The sequence below is a fragment of the Malus domestica genome, chromosome 04, assembly GCF_042453785.1.
Source record: "Malus domestica chromosome 04, GDT2T_hap1".
NCBI classification, from domain to species: domain Eukaryota; kingdom Viridiplantae; phylum Streptophyta; class Magnoliopsida; order Rosales; family Rosaceae; genus Malus; species Malus domestica.
The window spans coordinates 16,310,537-16,330,296 of NC_091664.1; the positions used below are offsets into that span (position 1 = coordinate 16,310,537).

The window sequence follows — 19,760 nt, forward strand, 5'->3', positions numbered from 1 at the left end:
GGAAGGCCATTGAAAAGTAGATTGCCCTAAACTCAAGGGCAAAAAGAAGCCGTTTGATAAGTCTTTTGCTAGTGTTGATGCAAACATTGCAGAAGATCATTGTTATGAACTCTTCTAAAGGTTATGTGAGGAGGTGGAGCTTGGTACTCAAGCTCTTTGGGTGGAGTGCAATTCGCACTTTTTTGTTCTTATGTTCAAGCTTTTGCTTGGATTTTGTTTCGTATTTGTTAGTTTCCGTAATGGAATTTGCTGGAGAAGGCGTTGGAGGAAATTTCAAGTTTGAAGACTTTTAGATTTTAGATTCTAGGTGGAGATCAGTTTCAAAAGAATTTGGTGCACATTTGCGTTTGTATTTTGGTATCCCAAATTTGAAGTTTGTATTTGATTTGGAAGTTTGCTAATTTCTCGCCGAGGTGGAGATTGTTGGGTTTTTACGGCTTAAAATTAGGATGATGCAAAGAATTAGGTTTGTGTTACCTATTTGGTTTTGGTGTCCTATTTGGGTTTGGATTTTGACTTCTTAGTTAGTTTCCTTGGTGGAGAGATTTTGTTAATTACCTATTTGATTAGGATTTGGATTTACTTCCTATTAGGATTCTTATTGTAACCTAAGTCCTATGCATTATGTTTGTACCATACTTAACCAATCTTGAAACTACTGAGCACCGGTCAATATTATACCGTCAAGGACCCAGAAAAGTTTCCTTCGGGCCAATCACAGCACGACACATGTCGACGTTAGTAGCCAATCACAACACAACACGTGTCAATGTCAGAATGAAAATAGAAACTCTCTTCTATAAATAGAGATCATTTTTTCACAATATTTTCGAATGTCATTTGTATTAGATTATTCATTAGTACTCACAAAAGGAGAGTTTGAACCTATGTACTTGTGTAAACTCTTCACAATTAATGAGAACTCCTATACTCCGTGGACGTAGCCAATCTGGGTGAATCACGTGCATCTTGTGTTTGCTTCCCTGTCTCTATCCATTTACATACTTATCCACACTAGTGACTAGAGCAATCTAGCGAAGGTCGCAAACTTAACACTTTCTGTTGTACCAAAGTCCTCACTGATTTTGTGCATCAACACACTATAAATAAGACCTTAGGGTTTGTGTATTTTGTGTGGCTCATTCGTGTGACAATTTGGTAAGAGTCAATTTGTGAGTTTATGAGTTAGATAGCAATTTGGGAGAATCTTCTCTGTTTGTTTGAGTTCTCTACTTGTTTGGTTTAGGGTTTGTAATTTGTGATATTTGGGTTGTGAGAGTTTAAACACTCTTTTGTAATTTACGTTTGTTTAGTGAAATTCCTTGCCGTGCTTCACCCATGGAGTAGGCTTTATGGCAAACCACTTAAATCTCTTGTGTTAGTTTGAGATTGTTTGTTTTAGCTATCACCTACGATGTTGATATTTAGTACTTTGTTATAATTCGCTTCCGTTTGCGCATAAAATTACAACAAAGTGGTGGCAAGACAATCTGCCAAAGCTGAGTATAGGGTATGGGACAAGAAATATGTGAACTCCCTTGGTTACGTAAGTTTTTGAGATGTCTTAGTTTCAAACCAAAGAAAGCTATGAAATTATGTTGTGACAATAAGTCTACAAGAGAAATAGCATATAATCAGAACAACATGATAGAACAAAGCATGTGGAGGTTCATAACACTTTGTTAAGGAGAATCACGAAAGGAAGATTGCATCTATACCATTTGTAAATTCAGGGAAATAGTTGGCTGTTGTTCTTACTCATGGAGTATCTAGTAAAGTTTTTTTCTAGACTTACTTAGCAATTTGGGCATGTACCATATCTATGCACCAACTTGAATGAGAGTGTTGATTTTATTATAAATATTCTAGGAGCCCAATATTTGGTAGGAATAGGATTTGTAATTGGTTGTAATTTTTAGGATTTAGTTTCCTTATCATTGCAATTAGTTTCCTGGAGAGTAAAGCATGTGTATATATTACAAACCCTAGAGGATGAATAAAGTAACAAATTTTTTAATGTATTTCTTCTCATGCTTCACGTTCAGGGGTATGAACAAAATTGGAGACAAAATTGGAGACAATAAAACACTATTTTATGAACAAAATTGGAGACAATAAAGTTGTTCGGGATTGCGTTGTTCCAATTCATGATTCAGTGAGATTGAGTACCTAAAATGACCATCAAGTAAAAAACCACACGTACCAACTTTAACTCTTGGCCTTCTTACAGAAATGACGTATTCATGCATACTCGTAGAACTATGATTTGTAAGGAGAAATGACTAATTACAGTTGAATGGTGGACTGCATGTCAATGGCCGATTCGGCTCAACTGCCGATCAATTCGTTATCAGTTTTTAAATGTTGGGTGGCCAATCCATCCAACACCCCAAACAACTAAAATAGATATTATACGTATAACAAAAGTTCTTATGAGCAAAAACACTTATGAACTTTCACTCTTTGAAGAAAAAGAAGACCACAATCAAGAAGACTTCAAAAATAACAAAAATGAAGTAAGAGTTGAAGTGAAGGACTTACTAAGGCAGAACCCTAGTGTCTGAAAATCTATGACTTGAGAAAATATGATTTAAAATGACACAACTAAGAAGATGGTACGAGGGGTGAAAGCCCTGAATGGGCAGGGGTTGAAAATAGGTCTCTGGTGTCAACGAATGGATTGGATTGGATAACTCACTAGATTTAATATATGTTGAAAGACAAAATGGATGTCAAGACTTATCCCTTCCGATCTCACAAAAATTAGTAGGACTGTGACAGATTTGTTTCCTTCATGACTGATCCATTCTTCGAATTTCAACAGACAAATTTTGAAGTTGGTATCCATTTCTTCTTTAACATACATTGATTCTAGTCAGTCATCCACTCAGACACAATTTTCAACACCAAACGAGGCAACAGAGTAGAACGCAGCAGAGACCTGGTTATTGTCTAATTACAAAGGCAACAGAAACCCGTGAGTCCACACCAGGATAGTACATTAATAGAATGCCAACGGACTACCTGAAAATGGAAAGGGTCTATATTGTATTTAGCTGCTCTTATGTGGTAAGCTGTGGCAGTATGATTGGATGCATATGATGTTGCAACTCCAGTTGATAAAGAGTATATTGATCTAATCTTCAATGTCTAAACACCACCGATCAAACAATTATCAATACAGGGAAGTGGGAACTAACTCTTACTCTAGCAAGTATGCACGCAAGTCACCCCTCTTTCTGTTGGTAGAACAATTTCTATTAAAAAGTCTAGCTTAATGCTCAATAGGACGTTCATCAACATAGGAATTGGCATAGTGCTCAAAACTGCAGTCCCAACAATCAGGGAACCTAAAATCCTAATTCTTTCAAAATCTCTCTTTATAGCTTCTAGTTTTCTTTGGTGGTCTCTGTAATCTAGTAGTACTTCTCCTACTAAAGTGGAGTTACAGGATTTCGTCTGCACCAACCTACTTTTATCATTTCCGAAAAAATGCGAATTCCTTCCATTGTAATCCAGAAAGAATATTACTTGTAATCCAGAAAGAATATTACTATATGGGATTTTACAACCTACGCAAGTACTTCAGCAGCCATTTTCACGTAAAATATTCCTATTCCCCTGTCAGGCATTTGATGAACAATGCACAAAATTCAGAGACCAGACCTCACAAAGCATGTATCATGTATCTTCCGCTACGAGGTACATAAAATAAAACAAAAACGGAAAGCTCAAAAAGACATAAGCTTGGGACCATTATCTGGCATACCCATCCCAGTAGCTAAATCAGCGTCCAGCTGAGTGTGAGGTGCATCCCCCATCATTATCTTCACACGCTTCTTGTGACGCTTTGTCTTGAAATGATCGTCCCTCACCAGCGCATTGTTAAAATATCGGCTGCAATTCCAAAACCGAGTTGCTCACTTGAGCAAATTATACAAACCCAACTAAAACAAACTAGTAAAACAAATGAGTCTCGAAGATGGGTAACTTTCCATTTTTTTCTCAGCAACCAAACAGACCCAGATAAAAATTTCCACCAAAATTCAAAACTAAAAGTACACAAAATCTTACTCGCAGTGTAGGCAGTAGTATTGGCCCATCCCAGGAAGGTCCTGATCCTGAGGCAGTGGCTTCGCCCCCTTCTCTGCCTTCTTCAGACCATCATACACCATGTCGTCACGTGATCAAATTCTCCGTCAAGGAACCAAATCAAAATTCTACAAAATTGAACCAAAAAAAAAAAAAAAAAAAAGGAAATAACAATTACGGTGAAGAAAAAAAAGGATATCTTTGATTTCAAATTTGGCGCGGCGGTGAGTCTTGTGAGAGTATCTTCGTTTCTTGACGCTTCTATGCGGGCACTTGCCTCCCATGTTTTCTTGGATTCGAAGTTTCGGTTTCTGTGGCTGCGAGTTAGGGTTTCGTAAACCCTGGAAACGAAAAGAGGGATGGATACAGGGAAGGGAACGGGATTTATCTTGCTTCCCGAATGCGGTGTCGTTTCAAAATCTTCTGGGACGATATTGTTGTCGGGCAGATTGGGATTAGGATGGGCAATGGTTATAGAGGACGGATAATCGCGGTTATTTACCTATAATCGTTTATATTTATACCCGTATAACCGTTTACCCGTTGGGTAATTGCATGAACGGTTATACTCATACCCATAACCGTTTACTCATTTAACCATAATCATTTACCCGTTTATCATTTTTTTATCCCTTTTTTCACCTATCTACATGTTTTTTTTAACAACTTGAAAATTACAAAAAAAATAATTTTCATTTTCTGACCCTGGAAACGAAAAGAGGGATGGATAGAGGGAAGGGAACATGATTTATCTTGCTTCCCGAATGCGGTGTCGTTTCAAAATATTCTGGGACGATATTGCTGTCGGGCAGATTGGGATTAGGGATGGGCAATGTGAAGGAAATTTTGTGAAAAATATGTGCATTTAAGCAACATCTATTAGCATGCAATTAACAATTAAAGGCGGAATCATGCTTGCATGCACTTAAAAACAAAACATTAACCATGAAATTCAAAGCCTAGTAGATTGGTGAACCAAGACTCAACTCAAAATAAAGTGAGTTGAGATTTATACATTTGTAGATTCCTCTTTGCATAAGTAAAGGCTAATCACCCAAAGAGAGGGCCTTCATTCCTTGCATCTTAGATCTATGGATTTGGATGGATGAAATGGTTATCCAAGTTCCCAAAATTGAGAACCTCTAAATCTCCATACCAAGGTAAGATTGATGAAGAAATGAGTGACCTTGGAGGAGAAAGATTACTAGCTAATCCCTCCAAGGGGGCCGGCCTTTTTAGAGAGAAATGAGAGCTTTGTGTTCTCTCCAATTTCCTAAAAAGAAACCCTTAATGAATTTTGGCTATAAAGTTATTTATATAGTCACTTCTTTAAGTGACCTAAAGAACCAAAACCTTAATTCATATCAAATGGCCGGCCACATAAGGGATTTGGGCTTTTGGGCCCTTGTGAATCTTTATTCATTAAATTGTCATACAACTTAAGTCAATGGGCTTGACGTTCGAAGCCCATTGGGCCTTAAGGTCCAAAACTATCCCGAGGTCTTTAACGAACTTATTCGTTTGATTAATTAACATATTAATTAATCATTGCCATAAACAATTAAACCATTTAATTATTCTTACTCATCTCCATTGTTTCTTCAATTTCCACCTTACACGGTGTACGATCCATTAGGTTCCTTTTAGCGAGGCAGTGGGCGATTAAAACCATTTCAAATCGATTGAGAATTGAAACTCACTTTCAATTCTTCCTTTAGTGATTATACACGTTTAGGGCTTCCACAAACCATGAGTGACACCTAGCAGCATATCATGGTTACCCAAGCTAATCAGAAGAGGTGGAGAACCTATTTAGTTTAGGATTACAAATGCAATACGGTCTTTCTCTAATACAATACTCTTGACCATATTGTTTGGTTTGATAGTTTATTCATGTCTACTATCCAATGTGATTCGTGTGCTTATATGATTACCTTGAATGTGATTTGGAACGACTTCCTAAATCTCATTCATACTCTAGCCAGAGATTCTTAATCATATCATAGAGTATTCTCCCTCAAACGGTTTGAAGGTTAGAGATCCTTTGTTGCGCATTCACTTGCCTCCATAGCTAAGTGGCTTAACCCCAACTATGCCGTGGACACCCTCCTGATGGAGTGACTTTGACATAATCAAATATCAAGGACTTAACCACAAGACAACTATGATGCCTCAGGTCAAATGACTACTTTGCATTATCCCAACCATGAGTTCTCATGTGACATGAATATGAGAACTCTTCGTTGATCGTGTTCAGTGAACTCATTCTCTATTGAGCACCTACGTACTTGTCTTGATGTCACACACACCAATGACTCGAGACTAGTCACTCTCCCTGAGAGAAGACACAGCATGTACTGATCTTAACGGACTGTCAATGCCCAATTGGCAATCCTATAATCAGGAACGTTTAAGATATGTATACGAAAGAATGGTCTCATGAATCTAACTTCTTTAGATTGCATTCTCCCAATCACATATTCCTTGGACTTATCGTTTAAGCATATAACATTTATATGAGACGGCTTAAAATAATAATCTTTGCCCTTTATATTTAAACTACATTAGTTTAACTTGTGAAATGTCCGTAAAGTATCATCATATGATTGGTTTTAGGGCACATTTCCAACACAATGGTTATAGCGGGTGGATAACCGCGGTTATTTACCCATAATCGTTTATATTCTTACCCGCATAACCGTTTACCCGTTGGGTAATTGCATAAACGGTTATACCCATACCCATAACCATTTATAAATGGTTAACCAAACTCATAACCGTATACCCATTTACCCATAATCGTTTACCCATTTAACCATAATCATTTACCCGTTTACCCGTTTATCATTTTTTTATCCATTTTTTCACCTATCTACATGTTTTTTTTTTAACAACTTGAAAATTACAAAAAATTAATTTTCATTTTCTGACAATTAAACACCGTTATAGGTACATTTTAGCATGCATTTCTTTATTTTAGTCATTTAGATCATCATAGAATTCTAATAATTGAAATAATAGTTTACGAATGATATTTTTTTACTACACCCAAACAAGTCTTTAATTATAATCCATATGATTACAAAGTAAAGCTTCTAAAAACAAACATTTTTCTACACTAATACCAGTACTTTCCATTAACCGCAAGATAGATCATAAGCTTCAAGTCAGCTCTTTGATCTTTCTCCTTGTTGGCTTCTTGTGCTTCAAACTTTTTGTATACAAAAAGTTTAGCAACAATTACAAAAACGCGTTATAACCGTTAAAAATATTATAAATTTTACATATATTAAATTAAATGGGTAAATGGATACCCATTATAACCGTAGGTAATACCCATAACCAATGGATACCCGTTATAACCACGAGTAATACCCATAACCGCCCATTTAAATTTCACGGATAAACGGTTATATCCATAATCGTTTGTTCATCTAAATGGTTACCCATAATCATAACCGTGAACTTTAAATGGGTGGGTAACTGCGATTATCCAAACCCATGGATATTTTGTCCATCCCTAATTGGGACATAATAGAGGGCCTTGTTTCGGCCTATTTTAACAGGGATGAAAGCCCATTTGTTAGGCCCAACATTGGAATAAATGAGTGTTTGGTAATTTTTTTTATTTTTTATTAAACAAACGATATCATCTACACTAAAAGGGATGTGGTAGATCCACACGCTCCATGACTCTGATACCATATAGAATTATCAAAAAGACAGGCCAAAGACCCACTTCCAACAACACCGATATTGTCCTCAACTTAGGAACTACCACTTGCACAATCCGTTGGATGTTGGGTTTTATCACAAAAGACCTTGGTATTAATTGGAGTGAGATTAGGATATTTAAACTATTCTTTTGTCATTGATACGGTCAATGTGAGATATTTCAACACCGAGAATGTTCTCTTTATGATGGTTGGTCTTGACTTTGGCCAAGCTATTTGGGAGTGTCTCCATCAACTAGGGGTGGGCATGGTCCAGTTCGGCTCGGTTCCACCCTCAAAATGGAACCGGAATCGAAAATTTTCAAATATTCGGTTCGGTGCGGTTCCGCTTAAATTTATTACTAAAACCGTACAGCTTGGTTCATGCCGGTTTACGGTTCTATCGAAAATTATATATATGTTTTTTCTAATTTTCTACTTCTAATACCAAACACATATTTCAACCACAAATTCAAGTAAATTTGAGTTTCCACAACTAAATCTACAAGATTTGTGACCGGAAGATAGACAGTGTGCATATAAATATAAATTAGCAGATAGAAAGGCTCATATCAAGACCAAAGTGTAGATCTTAAACTAAAACTAAAATGTACATAATGCATAATATACTGGAATAGAATGGAGAAAAATTATGTAAGGGGTGAAAAGTGATAAAACAAGAAAGGAGGGGAAGAGAAGTGAAGAAAAATATTGGGCTTATGCACATGGTCTTCTTGAAAAAATGTCTTATTTATATAAAATAATAATAAAATAATAAATTATATTAAAAGCGGTTCAGTCCAGTTCCTCCGGTTCTTAATATTTCCAAACCGAAACCGTTTGAAACAGTTCGGTTCAGTTTTTGTTCCAGTTTTAACTTTTTTGGTCAACTCGGTTTTTTTTTGTCACGGTTCGATTCGGTTTTCCGATTTGACGGTTGTTTTGCCCACCCCTACCATCAACACTTATCTCAAGTTTCTGTTGCCAATGCTGCTAACCTACGCTTTCGTCTTCTTAACCTTCAAAAAGGCAGTCACCCACTCCATGAGTATCTTCAGGAGGCCAAGTCAATTGCTAATGGTCTTGCCTCCATTCATCAAAAGGTCTATGACAGTGATCTTGTGATGTCCATTCTCCGTGGTCTAGGAGCAGACTACGTGATGTTTGTCACGTCAATTCTTAATACGGCCACCTTGCCTTCCTTTTCCGACCTGCGTCAACAAATTCTGACTTATGAAGCCCATGCTGCTCGCATGAATCCAACACCTGCTGCCCATGCACTCATGGCTGCTGATGCTCCACAACCACATAATCCAGCCGCTGCACCCACAACAGTGTTGGAAAATTTAATAATATTATTATTATATTAAATTTATTAATTAAATGGAAATTAGAAGTGGAGTCTTTTGGTAGAAAGATATGCCTACTTAAATGAAGTGTTACAACCTTTGACTCTTCATGAATAGTCACATGTTTTCCAAAGAGGTATCTCACATTCTATAAATAGGGAACCCCCTATAATCACAAAATAACTTTTCATTGTTTACATAATCATACATAGAGTACACTAAATATTAGAGAGTCGTTGAGTCCATATTAAAGAGTTTTCAACACAATCATGGTTCATGGAGCCTTGTGATTTATAGTGCTACTATTACAAGGACATGGTTGTTGTATCTTGGAAAACATGCGCTGGTCAACCATGAACACCGTAGTGGGGCGTAAACTTGTTTTAAGGACAAAGTATCCAACACTTGCCTCGACCGTATTTTCTAGGTTTTTCTAATCCATTATATCATGTTCATTTAACATTGGTTACTCATGTGCATGCATTATTGTGGTATATAATTGCATGAATCATTTCTTGATTTTCTATGTGATTTATTATAGCAATTCGACCCTACTTTTCCAACAAGCAGCAACAGGCAGATCACGACACCGGTGGTGGTTCATCGTGGTGGATGCAGTTATGGTGGTTTTCGTCGTGGTGTACATGGTGGTGGTCGTAGTAATCTGAACAATCATTCCCAACAACAGTGGGGTCCTCCCAACCCAGTTCACGGCATCCTTGGGGCTCCTCCTATTTTTTGGTGCAACCTGTGCAATTCACTAGGCCATCATCCTACAACTTGTCCCCATCATGCTCCACCTACTCCTTTTGCTAGGTTCCATTCTCTCCCAGCTAATGCAGTCAACCATATGGCTGATCTGTACTGGTACTTGGATACAAGTGCTACGTACCATATGACTGGAAATGGTGCCAACCTTCAAGACTTGGTTCCCTACAATGGTAGTAGTTCTGTTCTTCTTGGTAATGGTGATGCCTTATCTATTGCCCACACTCGTAATTTTCCATTGTCTTTAGGTTCTTCTAGGTTCAATTTACAGAATTTTCTTCATGTTCTTATTTTCAAGAAAAATCTTTTGTCTGTTTCTCAGTTTAATCATGACAATAATGCCATTGTTAACCCTTTTCCATATCATTAGAAAATTACTGACTTGTCTTCTGGCTCTACCTTGTTCCAGGCCCCATGTAAATGAGAGCTTTATCATGTCTTGCCGTCGTCACCCCAAGCTCTTCTTGTTGCGTCGTCTTCTCTTTGGCATTCTCGTTTAGGTCACCTGTCATCTGATGTCTTAGCCCGTCTTTCGTTGGGTTCAATAAAGTCTTCTAGTTCTTTTTATCAACATTGTGCACTTCCTAAGTCACAAAAATTATCCTTTAATTCTAATGAAATTATAGCCATTTTTTCCTTTTCTTTAATTCATTCTGATGTGTGGATGTCTTCTACTTTTCCTTCACTGGTTATCATTATTATGTTCTTTTTACGAATGAGTATATTCGTTATTCTTGGATATTTCCCATGAAGCATAAAACTGAAGCCTTTTCTCATTTTCAAACCTTATTTAATATGGTTAAGAATATTTTCATTTCTTCAATACAATTTTTGCAAAGTGTACCGCCAACTGAATATGTTAATTCTCACTTCACTCATTTTTTGTCAAACACGTGGTATTACGGACTAGCTGAACGTAACATTGACATATTGCCCAAGTTACGCGTCTCATCTTAGGCACTTCCAGTGCACCTTTTTCACTTTGGGTGGAGGCTGCTCTTACAGCCTTCTTTCTTATCAATCTTTTACCCTTGCGGACATTAGGGAAGGCTAGTCCATATACTTGTCTTTTTGGTCTCTCTCTCTCTAGCCTTAGGACTTTTAGGTGTGCGTGTTATCTGTACCTTGGGACTTATTCTACTAACAAATTGGCATTTCGTTCCAAGGAATGCGTTTTTGTAGGTTACAATGTACAATACAAGGGATATCACTGTCTTGATCCTACCACAAACCAGATGTATTTGTAACGACATGTTGTTTTTTATGAGACAAAATTTTCATATGCTCATGTTGAGCTAACCCTGTTGGCCACAATGATGATTTTCAGATTACACTCATTGGACCCTCAATGTTGTCCTCCTCCGTTCAGCTTTTATCCCCGGCCCACTACCTGCTGTCCCACAACCAAAGTTGACTGTAGTTGCTGACTCCTTTGATAGGCCCTTGGTGCAGCTCTCTCATTCAGCTCCGCCCACCAATTCTGCTCCTGCCGAGACAACTGGAGGACATTTACCAGTCACTAATGCTCATCCTATGGTTACCCGAGCCAAGGTCAGTATTCATCGGCCCAAGCAGCATTCTGATGGCATCGTTCGGTATCCCTTTTCCCATGCACTAGCTGATATGGCTTCCTCGTCTTCTACTGAGCTAGCTGATATGGCTTCCTCATCTTCTACTGAGCCTAACTGTTACACTTAAGCTGTTCGTTCTCCAGAGTGGCGCGTGATAGGGATTTTACTACTCATGTGAATGTGATAAAAACTCCTATAATACTTGCAAGAATCATAAGGTTGTTGTAGTATAAACGGATCTTGCAAGGTCGTTCTCCACAGGGATTATTAAATAATTCGAAACTAACCAAATTCCAATTAATTATTGTAAAATAGAAATTGAGGTGATTGATTTTATAACCTACTTAAAATAAAAACGAAATTAATTAATTAAAGTAAACAATCTGCAATATTGAAAACTAGAAGGAAAAGAAAACAGTTTTGGGAGAAATCAAATTAAGAAAGCACTAGGGTTCCACAATCACCTAGCAATCCTATGAACTTCTACCGATTACTTATGATCTACACATGTCATTTTGAATGTTAGATTTTCCTAATTCATATTCTACTTGGAACCTCCAACATAGAAGGTATATCTAACATGCAATCCGTCCGGACGTTCGGATCAAATTTGAACATGAAAGACTCATTATGCTTTATGAAAATCTTTTGAAAAACCATGCAATTCTTAAGACGTGGTGTTCATCCTAAGTGAAATTACAATTATTAATCACAAGAAGCCCGCGTCAATTTCAGGGAACCTTCCGACCAAAATTGCATCAAATTACTTTTCTAAAGGTCCTAATGGTGATCAGGCATTAAGACAATTAGATAGTTTTTAGCCCGGTGATTAACAATTCAAAGTATGCATGTAATCAATCATAAGCAATTAAATAAAAATCACATATTCATGCTAAGGCTCAAGGCTTCGCCCTAGCAAAAGAAATTAGTTACGCATATTCATAATTAAAATCATAAAAAATATAATTAAGAAAATGATTGAAAGCACCTTCAAGTAGAAAATCTCCAAAACCCTAGCAATTCTCTCTGTCTCCAAAATTACATAAAAGAAGGCGTTGAGAAATATGGTAGACGGCCAAGCAATAAATCTGCCAAGCCCCCACACAAACCCTAAAAACAGGTTCTTTATTCCCCCTAGGAAACGCAAAATAATAATTAAATAAAATAATAAACATAATCCTAAATTAAATGGTAAAATTCACCTAAATTCTGAACAACCACGTTTTGGACCCATAAGCTGCTCCAAAACTAGCCCAATATAGCTGGATTTAATTCTTGGAATATTCTGAACACTTCTCTAGAAGGCCACGAACCCATCCAAGGTCATCTTGGGCTCCGAAAACGTGATTTAAGCCCAGAAACGTCATTTTCCAGCACTGCGCATTGCTCCTTTATTTTATCGCCAGAAAATAACCGCTTGATGGAAAAATCCCAGATTTTGATATGATCAAGCTAAGTGACTCACGAACGTCCTCCAACTAGAATTACTCCAAAATTCGTCCATTTGATCCTGTTTTGCTCCAGAAGAAGTCGAAAGTCCTATATTGAAAATACAATTCAAAGTATCAAAATTCTTCCAAAATATTAACAAAAATATACTAAGATTAGAGTAAAATATATAATATAAAATCTACTCATCAAAATACCCCCAAACTTAGCTTTTTGCTTGTCCTCAAGCAAAACAAGACTCAAACAAAAATAAAAATTTAACAAACTAGACAACTAGCTAAAATTAACTGACAAAAATTTTCACCTTCAAAGTTGCAATCCATAGCAAATTTTAAAAACTAGAACATCTTTTCAAAAGTTCCAACCAATCCCACCACAGAGTCTAAGCCATTTAGAATCAATTAGAAAAGAATTCACAAACTTCCTTTGGTGTAAAGTGAACCAACACAGTTAAAGAGACTCGACTAAAACCCTTACCTCTCGTCATTCTTTATTTCACACTTTCACACATACTAAATTTAAATATAACTATTTTTCTTTTTCTTTTCCCTTTTTTTTTTTTCAATGACAGTAGTGGTCGTGCAATGTCGGTTAACTTAAGCTTTCGATCCAACCCAAGTAATGAGCTTTAGGTTAATGACTCCCAAACCACTAGGGCTTTAGGGCATTAGGTGTAGAACATCCTTAAGGACTTATTAACCCGAGCTGAAAAGGCTATGAAACCAACTAACCACCTTGCCCCATGCTAAAACTCTACCGTTTGACGCGAGAATGACTACTGATTAGGCAGGACTGGTCCGGTTACTAGGCAAAACCTCGGGTGAGACAATTATTACTTTTTTCACAATAATAACTAACTTTACTTCAAACAAAAATTAAAAATAAACTTAGACTAAAAGCAAGTGTTTCAATCTCACTCCCCACAAACCCTGTTGGTGTGATGTGCAAAGTTCAAAGTATAATTCATGAATAGAAAAGACTCTACTGTGAAATTAATCTTCACCATGTCCATTTGTTCTAACGTTTAAAATAATCTATGGATATTAACTTAAAAAGAATGAAAATTTTTAACTGACACAAAAATTAAAAACCTAAAATGTTATTTTCCCACCCCCAAACTTATTTCACACGTTGTCCTCAAAGTGTGGAAAATAAATAGAAACTTAAAAAAAAAACAAAAAACAAAACTGGAAAAGATAAAACAAAAACCTTGACACTAAAAAAAATTAATGGACAAGACTATAAAAAGAAAAATAAAATGAAAGAAAATATTGAACAAAATGAAAATAAAGGAATGCATAACACTTGGCTTTTTATGAGGAAGGTCATGGTGTGACAATCCTTGGGCCGTGACAAACTACACATTCGTTGGGTTTGAACCCAACCCGCAAAGCAACACACTAGGAGAACATTGGATTCCCCAGGAAAGTGACTTGCAGTTGGCATGCCAATTTTGAAAAGGTGTCAGTCATGGAGCCCACGTAAAAGACTGCACCAGCCCATTTTATTGAAAACCCCGAAATGCACATGCATGGGCTAGATATGCAGACCATGCGCCAAGTCCATGTGCACAACATGCGTGCACCAAAACCCGAGCACCAGTATGTGAAGACATTAGATTCCCTGCGAACCTCGATTACCGAGCCGAATGGCTCTTCTCTTTTCACCTAGGCTAGAGCCAAACGGCTCCATTTCTGAGGCATTTCAAAATCCCCACTCGGTAGATCATGGAAACGTTCAGATTTGCACATGTGTCGTGCATCTGGGTGGGGAGTTCCTTAGGATTCCAACTGAAAAGCTACATTTCTTCCATTTCTCTTAGAAACCATCTCTCTAAAATGAAAAGACCTCTCTGTCTCTATATTTTTTCTCTCATTTCCTCAATTCATCACCGCTCTCTTCTTCATTACTCTAAAAAACGAAATAACCTTCTGTCTCTTTAGAAATTCAGCCTCCTCCTCTCTTGTATTTCTCAACCCTTGCAGCCCTTTCATTTCTCGAATCTTCTCTGCTTCCAACTGAACAACGTACCCCCCGCAGTGTTTCAATAGCCCATCCGTGGTAGAAATCGTAAAAATTGAAAGCCAAAGGTAAAATCATCCTCTAATCTTTTGGTTTCATTGTAAGATTTATTTGTTTTAGAGAAATGGAACAAGATCTAACACATGCATGTCGTTTTATCTATGTGAGGACCCCCAATAGTTGCAAATTTGAGACAAACAACACAAGGAAAATGCCCCGAATCGCCATCTCGTCCCAACCAAACCATGTTGCTCCTAAGCCTCACGCCATCACGGATTCGAGTTCTAAGCATGCAGATCGAGACCATTTTGCACATGCAACGGTAATCTTCTCCCACTTGGTTCAAATATACATGTCTCTCAGCTTGCGAAAAATCTCTGAGAGCTATATTTTCGTTATGAGTCTATGTAGAAGCTTACAGTGATGTTCTTCTGTATTAGGTACCCGAGATTTACAAAGAGATTGAAGAGACTAACTCAAAAAAAAAAAAAATTCCCAAACTCATGGGTCTGCAAATTTTGAGGTAAAACCCGCAACCCTTTTGATGGATTGACGATGATCTGATATTTGACTAATAAAACCACTAATGGGACTAAAAAATAACACTTAAATCCAGCGTATAACCGAGAGAAAACAAGCTTATGTTGCCGGTCTAATGGTCCCAGAAGGCAAAATAAATGGCAAATGTCTCGGCCTCTGCAAATCATGAAGGTAAAGATCTCGTTCTTCTGCTTTTTCTAAGCACAACATTTACAGTTCAACAACATTTTATGTATGATGCCATTTTTTACAGTGTATATACTCCCAAAATAACGTTATACGAACTGAAAACATACAAGCACTTGAAGAACTTGTATCTCTAAACTGGTAACACTGCGGACTAAAACACATGGGCTTCCAGAAAAGAATGAAGGAAGCCCTGGATCCTTCCTGAGAACATACATGTAGACCATGTGAACTAGAACCGTTTAGAAGACATATTGAAGAACCATCCCAGACTTGAATAATGACATACTATTCAACTCTAATGCATGAGTAATAAATCTGCTGAAAAATAGTCTGGTTGCTAACTCATGAATCTGGTTAGTTCTATTTTGATCTGTATAGATGCTCGTTCGATGTCCTGCATGTACTCATATTTGTGCTCTTTGTGTAGGGGTATACGGATCCATGATACAGCCGAGGGAAAAAAAGTAAACACACAAGCTCATTGGACTAAAACAGCACAGGCCGCATGACCCATATCGGTGCATCTGGGAGGTAAAATTCGAATCCCTGCAAGTGTAGTTGTTGTAGATCTGGTAATAATAGTTGTACTCAGTTCTGTGGTGTATGGATATGTGAACTGCTTAAAATTATGTTTTTGTGCTGGATCTGCAACAATCACCCCCAAACTTGCATTTGTGAATGACTTTATGTTGACTGCTTTAAATTTCCAGCATAGTGTAGATGTGGGTGATGTTAATGTAGATTTGCTGCTGGGTGCATGATTCCAGTATAGGAGGCTCTTTATGTTCCACGTGCGCAACCTGCAATTAACCAAGATGCATTAAAATAAAATAAAATAAACTAAAATCGACTGGGTAAATAAAATCAACCTGCGAAGGCGATGTTCGTGAAGGTTCCTCGTAAGGAGGGTTTGGTGCTCTGTGGCTTATGAGAGCGTTTGAGAACCTGCGTTGCCGTCACTCCGGCGTGGCCTGTTGTTTCTAGGGGATTCCTTTCGACTCCCTACGGAATCTTGGAGATCGAGAGTGGACCTGATTAAAGGAGATCGAGGGGGGATCTGACTGAGGAAGAAGTAGGCGAATCCGTCTTAAACATCGAGGGCGAATCTGACTATGAGAGTGGGTCGGGAGGTCAGAGGTGAAGTGGTTAAAGGAAGGTAGATCTGGTGGGATCTGGCTACTGTAAAGACAGGGATAGAAGATCTGGGTTCACGGTTTGGATCCAAGTTGAGACTGTCTGAGAAAGAACTTGGGGGTATCAATATAGAAAGAAAGGATGTGGAATGAGCTTTGGTGGGGTTCCAATATACCATGATTGCTGAAGTGCTTACCACTAAAGAGATTAAAGGAGAGATCTTTATCGACTGCTTTATGTCGCTATGGCGGGGAAGGGATGGGGTTTCTATTAGGGATATAGGAGAGCGAAGGTTCCTGGCTCGATTTGCAGGTCAATGTGATATGCAGAAGGTTCTGGATGTGGATCAACCTTGGTCCTTCAGAAATGACCTAGTAATGGTGGCGGATAGAATTGAGCATGACCTAAACAGATGGGCACCACTGTCTCTGGGTACCTTATGGGTTCAATTTCACAACGTTCATATGCTTAGTATGACACAGGCGGTTGCGGACTTCATCGGTGGATTGGTAGGATGTGTTCAAAAGGTGGATAAGTCGGGTAGTCGTGACTGCATAGGAAGGTTTCTCCGGTGAAAATCAGGTTCAATGTTCGAGAGCCACTAATGCGAGGAACGTTTGTACAGTTCCCTGATGAAGGTAAGGTTTGGGTTGACTTTAAATATAAAGTACTACCTAAATATTGCCTCATCTGTGGGATGTTAAGACAGGCTACACAATCATGCAAAGATAGGCAGGTCAAAGAAAGAGGGGAAATGGCTAGCTACGGGGAGAAGGATGAGGAGTGGATTTCAAGGGCTAGATGCAATAACGGATCTTAGGGGAAATCCTCTGGGCAATGGGCCTCGGAGAAGGGCCTCCATAGATTCAAGTGGGGGAGGGAGAAGCTCGGAGGGAGGGCTGGAAGATAGATGTGTTGAGACTGATGGGGGAAGACGCTCTGGGCGCTCGTTGACGACATCAGGAATGGGTGGGCACTCTTAATTAGGGTGAGCTAGATCCTAGAGCGGGAATGAGTGCACTGCCTTAATGGAGGATGATGTGGTTGATACTAGATCGTCGCCTAGCAAGCCCAAGTGGTCGTCGAGCAAGGGAGGCAAGGGAGACAATAAACATGTTGATAAAATTCGTTGCCAGAGAAAGGAAGAGGAAGATGCCAGAAGGGCTAGAGAAATTATGTATGATGTATGGCTAATTGGTCCAAAGGGTGTGGTAGCTGCTGGAGTTAAATAGGTTGTCCCGTTCGAGATACCAGAGGAGCTCAATGGGGAGGTTATGGTTAATGTGTCAACAGGTCTAAGTCAAAGCTTTGACCTTAATTCTTTACCGATTGCTGTTGACGGCTCCGCAAGCGGGATAATGGGACGGGGGGAGAAAGAAGGGGGACAAATTTTGAAAAATGGAATGGAAGCTGTGATGAACGAGAACAAAGGGAGAAAGAAGGGGGCTCAAGAGGTAGAATGCTCAGAGCCTGGTGGAAATGAACCAAAAGCAAATAGGCTAAGGAAATGCTTATTCAGAGAGGTCGGGGAGACTACCCTTGAGGGGTCTCCCAAGTACCAATGAAGCTAATCATTTGGAACTGTCAGGGTATCGGGGCTGACCTGACAGTTGACAACCTATTGGAGCAGAATCGGCTTCTCACCCCTGACATTGTGGTTCTACTAGAAACAAAAAATAAAGTAGATGTTTTGAGTATCTTCAAAGAAGGCTGGATATGGGTTTCATTCACGCGGTGGAGCCTAAAGGGATCGGCGGGGGCATGTGTATGTTTTGGAGGGATGTTTCTATGGTAACTTTGGTGAAATCTGAGGAATTTGTTATTGAACTGAGACTTTAGGATGGAAAAATCAATAGCCACTGGAAGCTGTTTGCCATTTACGCTAGCACCGATGAGAAAAAAAATGAGGGAGCAATGGGGGAACCTGAGTAAAAGATTTGAAAATGAGAGGGACCAAAAACTAATTATCGGAGATTTCAACGATATTCTGTGTAATGAGGAAAAGGAAGGAGGTAATTACAGAGTGACTTCTAGTCTGAGGGATTTTAGGGAGTTCGTGGTCGGAAACAAGCTAATGGATTTGGGCTTCGAGGGATATCCTTTCACATGGAGGAACAATCGGGACGCTTTTCCAAGCAGAGATTGGATCCGGCTACGATGGGATGGAACAGCTTGTATCCGGACTCAAAGATCAGGCACGTAATGTTGGAATGATCGGACCATGCTATGCTCTTTCTAACCACGGAGAAGGTGTGGCTGCGGAAGGGGAGGAGATTCATGTACGATGCCAGATGGAGTAAAATGCAAGATTGTCGTGATCTGGTAAATGAGGACTGAAAGGACAGGTTCAGAGGTTCCTATGCTTTCAGATTCTGTGAAAAGATTAAATCTCTCAGAAGGTGTTTAAAAGCCTGGTATAGAGTGAGAGGTAGGAATTCTAAACAAGTCATCGAGCTGCTGAAAAGTGAGATAAGAAGTGCGTACGAAACCAACGATTTTACCTCGGAAAGGGTCAAACAATGGGAGTGTGAGTTGAGGTTTGCTAAAAAAAATGAAGAGAGTTATTGGAAAGCCAAGTCAAGGATCCAGTGGTTAAAGGAGGGTGACAAAAACACGAAATTCTTCCATGCACAAACTATGAAGCGTCAGAAATCCAATCAAATTCGAGGGCTGGAGGACCAGAATGGGGTATGGCGTGAGGACGAAGCGGGAATATGCTCCATGGCTATATCCTACTTTATGGAGCTCTTTTCGATTAGCTGTCCTATGTATTGGAATGAGCCAAACTGCGGCATAGGGGCTAGGGTGTCGAATGAAGATAACATCGCCTTAACGGCGAAGGTGACGGAAGAAGAAATTAGGATGACGGTGTTCCAAATCCCTCCAATGAGTGCCCTAGGGCCCGACGGTTTCTCTGGCTATTTTTACCAGGA

The 19,760-nt window shown here is 38.7% G+C and overlaps 1 protein-coding gene across 1 annotated transcript; it reads right to left on the bottom strand.

The window, feature by feature from the left end:
- Positions 1–3,527: 3,527 nt before the first annotated feature.
- Positions 3,528–4,538, bottom strand: LOC103433113 (uncharacterized). Its single transcript, XM_008371341.4, has 3 exons — positions 4,292–4,538; positions 4,075–4,183; positions 3,528–3,897 (listed from the first exon to the last, which is right to left on the bottom strand). The coding sequence occupies exons 1-3, from the start codon at positions 4,374–4,376 to the stop codon at positions 3,732–3,734; spliced, it is 360 nt and encodes a 119-aa protein (XP_008369563.2). The 5' UTR covers positions 4,377–4,538; the 3' UTR covers positions 3,528–3,731.
- Positions 4,539–19,760: the final 15,222 nt, after the last annotated feature.